Below are 4,313 nucleotides of genomic sequence, written 5' to 3' on the forward strand. Positions count from 1 at the left end.
ACGGTCCACGCACACCGCCGTTGTCTTGAGTTGTGTGTCCTGACTCTGCTTTCTCTTTGATGATCTGCAGGGCCTCTGGCAGGCCCGCCACTCCCTGGTCATGTGACAGGCCTTCAGGAGGGGTGGTCCCTGAGTCAGAAGGCTCCTCGGGGGTGCTTTAAGACCTTGTGGGAAAGCCACCCACGTGAGTTCAGCACAGAGAAAGAGCTCATCCCCCAGCCTAAGCCACACGACTGACCAGGGTTCCTGGCTCCCCGGTCTCTGACCTCAAACTCGGCTCCTCCCCTCGTAGCTCCCAGGCTGGCCTGCTCCTCAAGCTCACTGCCTGCCAGCATGGAAGCGGTGGGATTAGGATCTCGGCATGCGGTGTCCTCAGCCAGCATTCATAGACCTGGTTCCTGGGGGAACAGCGCCTGGTACCGAGGCCTGGACGGTATTTGTCAATAAGAGGTTTGGACACACCAGAGCTGAATCGCTCTAGTTCTTAGAGGTGGCATGCATGAGGCTGCCTGATTTAGCCCCGGGGACGGGGTCTACCCATCGGGGCTGCTGGGGTCTATCTAGTCTGTCATTATAACCCTGCAACACCTAGATCTCAGCCCATAACAGGTGCTCAGTCAAATGATGGAAGGATGGCCGGCGGGCTGGATGAAGGGCTCAGAACGGCATCCTCAGAGTGGACTGTGTTGGAGAGAGAGAATGCTTCCCTCGGAAACAGAACTCGCAGGCACGGGAAAGATGCAGGCTTGATCCAAAGCACGGCGTGGAAGGTCGCTGGCGAAGAGCTTCCCACGACTCCCCTCTGTTCTGGGAATTAGCCCAGCCCGGACTCGGGCCCCGCTGGCCAATGACCCGGGACTCCTTGCTGCAGGCACAGGCCGTGCTCCGGTCCAGGTCTCGCCCACCCCCATGCACCCCGGAAGAGGTCGTCGAAGCACAGAAAGTTGGATTTGGGGGTGAGTCAGATGAGAACCTGCGGAATGACCATCTTTCCACGGAGGCAGCTTTCAGCTGCAAAAGTGTTCCTGGCATCCACGGACATCGAAGCAAATCTTAGAAGAAGTAACGGTGAACCAAGCGTTCTGAGGACATCCTGCACACTCGCAGACACGACCACGTACGTCTCGTTCGTGCGTGCCAGTGCGATTCATGCCGTGTGAAACAGACCAGGAGTAAAAATCTGAAAAGGGAAGAACGTAGACTAACTTCTATAAACTAAGAAATGAGACGCACGTGTAGGATGCCGCTCATCTGCACAAGCTCGTGGGCTGGATCGAGGGGGCTCTTAAGGGGGCTGTAGGCGGTGTCGCTGGGAGAGACATGGACACGGGGGAGGCGGGAGAGAGGCCGGGGGCAGCAATGCGAAGCGGGCAATGTCATTCCCACGGTCGGTGGTGATGGAAGTAAATGTGACAGAGAGGGCTGCTCAGTGGCCCCCGAGCTTATGGCTTCAGAGGGTCCCCTTAGGTCCTGGACAGCACCAAACATCCTGCCTGTTCCTCCACGCTGCACGGTTTCAGGCCCGCCCACGGCACGGCTCACGCGCCGCCACGTTTGACGTGGAACATCCGACCGTCTTTTCGGAGATTCCACAGTGCAAATCCTCCTCGCTTCTCTTAAGCCCTTTTCCTGGTTCTTATCACTTAGTCTTCCGAACGTATTTTCACTCATTTATTTTTCAAAGTCAATTTCGAGATACTATGGTCGATTTGTGGGAAAGAGAAAGGTGTTGGTTAATTTTCTAATACTGAATCATCGTCCCATTTCTGCGAACACCTTACCTGGTCAAGGAGCAGCAATATATTTTTTAGTAAATGCACAGACGCCATTCGCTAATAGTGTAGTGAGAATTTTTCCGTTCGGAGAAGCTCAAGATCAACAAAGGATTTATCTCAAAGATATGAGACCGTGGCTTTGGTCTAATAGAATGAATCTCTAATCGAATTTGTGGGAGACCCACCAACTTTTCAAAAGAAGTGTATTGGTGTAAATGAAAAAACTTGGACAAAAAGGCCAGAAGAACAAAATGTAAAGAGGCCATCGAGCCCCGACAGGTCTGCTGGCAGGAAGCAGGCGGGAGAATCGTGCCCTGCGAACTTGCTTATCTTTTACAGAAAAAGAGGATGAGTCAGAACGCAGAACCGAGACTCCGGAGGACAGAGCCGAAGTCGTAAACAGAAATAGCACTAAGTTCTGATAGGAAAACCACGGCATCTTCCTGGCTGCATTTCAGGGTGGTGTCCCTGTGCTTTCTTTCATTCCTGCTTTGAACAAGAGCATCCTCAGCATCTAGCCCATGTCCGCCCACCGTTGCGGGCTGGGTGTCGAGGGGCTGTGTCCCGTAGGGTTCACAGGTCCTCGGCGAGAGGACGTGAACTTATGGAACTCCGTCCGAGGTGCCTGAAACCCGGACCTGACTCAGGGGAGGAGTCCCGGATTTGGAGCTGGTGTCGTAAGGAAGGGGGCATTTGGGGGCACCCGTGGGAGGGGTGAGTGTATTTTGCACGTGGGAGAAATGGGAGTCACCTGTGTCCACAAATTCTTTGATACGCCATCCTTCAAGGTTTGCTACTGAAGTCTCCTCCCGCTTCAATGTGGCCTGGACCTGGGGAGCCCCGCCGAATGAGCAGAGCAAAGCAGAGCTGACAGCGTGGGACCTCTGAGCCTGCGTCATGGGAGGCGTCACCCTTTCCCTTTGTTCTCACGTGTCTCACTCCAGAAGCCGCCGGCCATGGCATGAAGACGCCGAGCCGCCCTACGGAGGGCCTTCCGGGCGAGGGGCTGAGGCCGCCTGCCCAGAGCCGGAGAAGAACGGAGGTGTCTGCCCACAGTCATGAGCGTGACCCAGCTTGGCACTGCGCCCCCCAGCCCAGACGAGCCTCCAGATGACGGAAGACCAGCCAGCATCCTGACGGCAGCCTCCCGAGAGGCCGGGGCAGAACCGCCCACCTAAGTTGCTTTTGAATTCCCGACTCACAGAAACGGTGAGACGGTAATGTTTGCTGTTTTACTAAAGCCGCCAGGTCTTAGAGGACAACTAGAGTGGCGCTGTCGTATTGGGGCAGTGAACTGGGGCGTTTTTCGGGGGTTCTTACGCCCTGGGATGGTTAAAAGCACATAGAAATGACCTGCTTCCTGGGAATTTGCTAGACCTCACAAACCCATTTGGTATAATGGGTTTCGTTTGTTAAATTTTGGAAACGGATTCTTGATAGATTTAACTTTTTCTCTCTGGCTTATTTGGAGTTTTGACTTCTTGCTAGCTCCTTAATAGTTAAAAATTACTTTTGTTTATGCGTTTTCAATTTCTTTCGAAAGTAGTTTGGTTGTCTTACGAACATCAGAAAAAAATGATGCATTCCGTTAAAACTTAAAAATGACTTATCATGGAGTTGCTTTTTCTCCATCTTCTGAGATGATTATGTTTGTGCTTGTAACGGTGTGTTTTTGTTGTCAATCATTTTTCCTGATTAGATTTTCCAGAGGTTTTTTTCTGTTTTATTGTGTTTTTTTTTAATAGAAACATTGCTTAGACATGTCAGTGTTTTGAGTTTTTAATATATTCCAATTTCATTATTCTCTTTTTATCTTGATTATATTTCTTTATCGTGTTTTTCTCCCTTTTTCTATTTCATTTCTTTAAGTGAATGACAAGCATTAAATGTTTTTGACTTAATAATAAAAAGCATATAAGGTTTTCGCCTTTACCGTTCCCATCGTCATTATTAAACAAACACTCTGTAGTTGCAATTCTGATTTCTTTCTGTCTCGAGCGTTAGCGAGAGGACTGAAATGTTTTATTTCCAAATGATTGGGGTTTTTTTTTTTAATCACACATTCATAATTTTACTTCGTCGATATCTGAAAAGGTGATCTAAACATTCTTTACTTTTTAGAATATTTCTAGTTTTTGTATGTGTCCCAAGGATGTTTTAAAATAATGTATATTATCTACAGAGTATAAAGTTATTTATATTCTTTGCGTGTTTAGATATACATATATAAATATATAAAAGCATTAACAAAATTAAATATATATATCACCCTGTCTCTCCCTCCTCAAATCTCCCTCCTCCCCACCGCGCTTGTCATGCTCTGTTTTCTTTCAGAGACAAACTCAAACGTCATCTCCTCTGCAGACCTTCCCTGGCCCTCGGGGAGAGGGAATAATTTTTCCGCGTCGCCTCTGGGTCCCCCCAATACTTCATCGCATTTCTCTGATTAGAGCGATCCCATCCACGTAGTCGATGTCTGTCTTCCTTCGTGGTCAGGCGTGGCGTCCCTCCTGTTAGAGTCCCCAGGGGTTGGTGCCG

At 49.7% G+C, this 4,313-nt stretch overlaps 1 protein-coding gene across 1 annotated transcript in view; it reads left to right on the forward strand.

The window, feature by feature from the left end:
• Nucleotides 1–333: 333 nt before the first annotated feature.
• NPS (neuropeptide S) overlaps nt 334–4,313 on the forward strand; it is a 65,314-nt gene continuing 61,334 nt past the window's right edge. The window contains exons 1-2 of the mRNA XM_023533774.1: nt 334–433; nt 819–956. Of these exons, the coding sequence (XP_023389542.1) occupies nt 334–433; nt 819–956 (238 nt within the window). The remainder of the gene's footprint in view (nt 434–818; nt 957–4,313) is intronic.

Source organism: Pteropus vampyrus, unplaced genomic scaffold (genome assembly GCF_000151845.1).
Source record: "Pteropus vampyrus isolate Shadow unplaced genomic scaffold, Pvam_2.0 Scaffold111, whole genome shotgun sequence".
Lineage (NCBI taxonomy): Eukaryota > Metazoa > Chordata > Mammalia > Chiroptera > Pteropodidae > Pteropus > Pteropus vampyrus.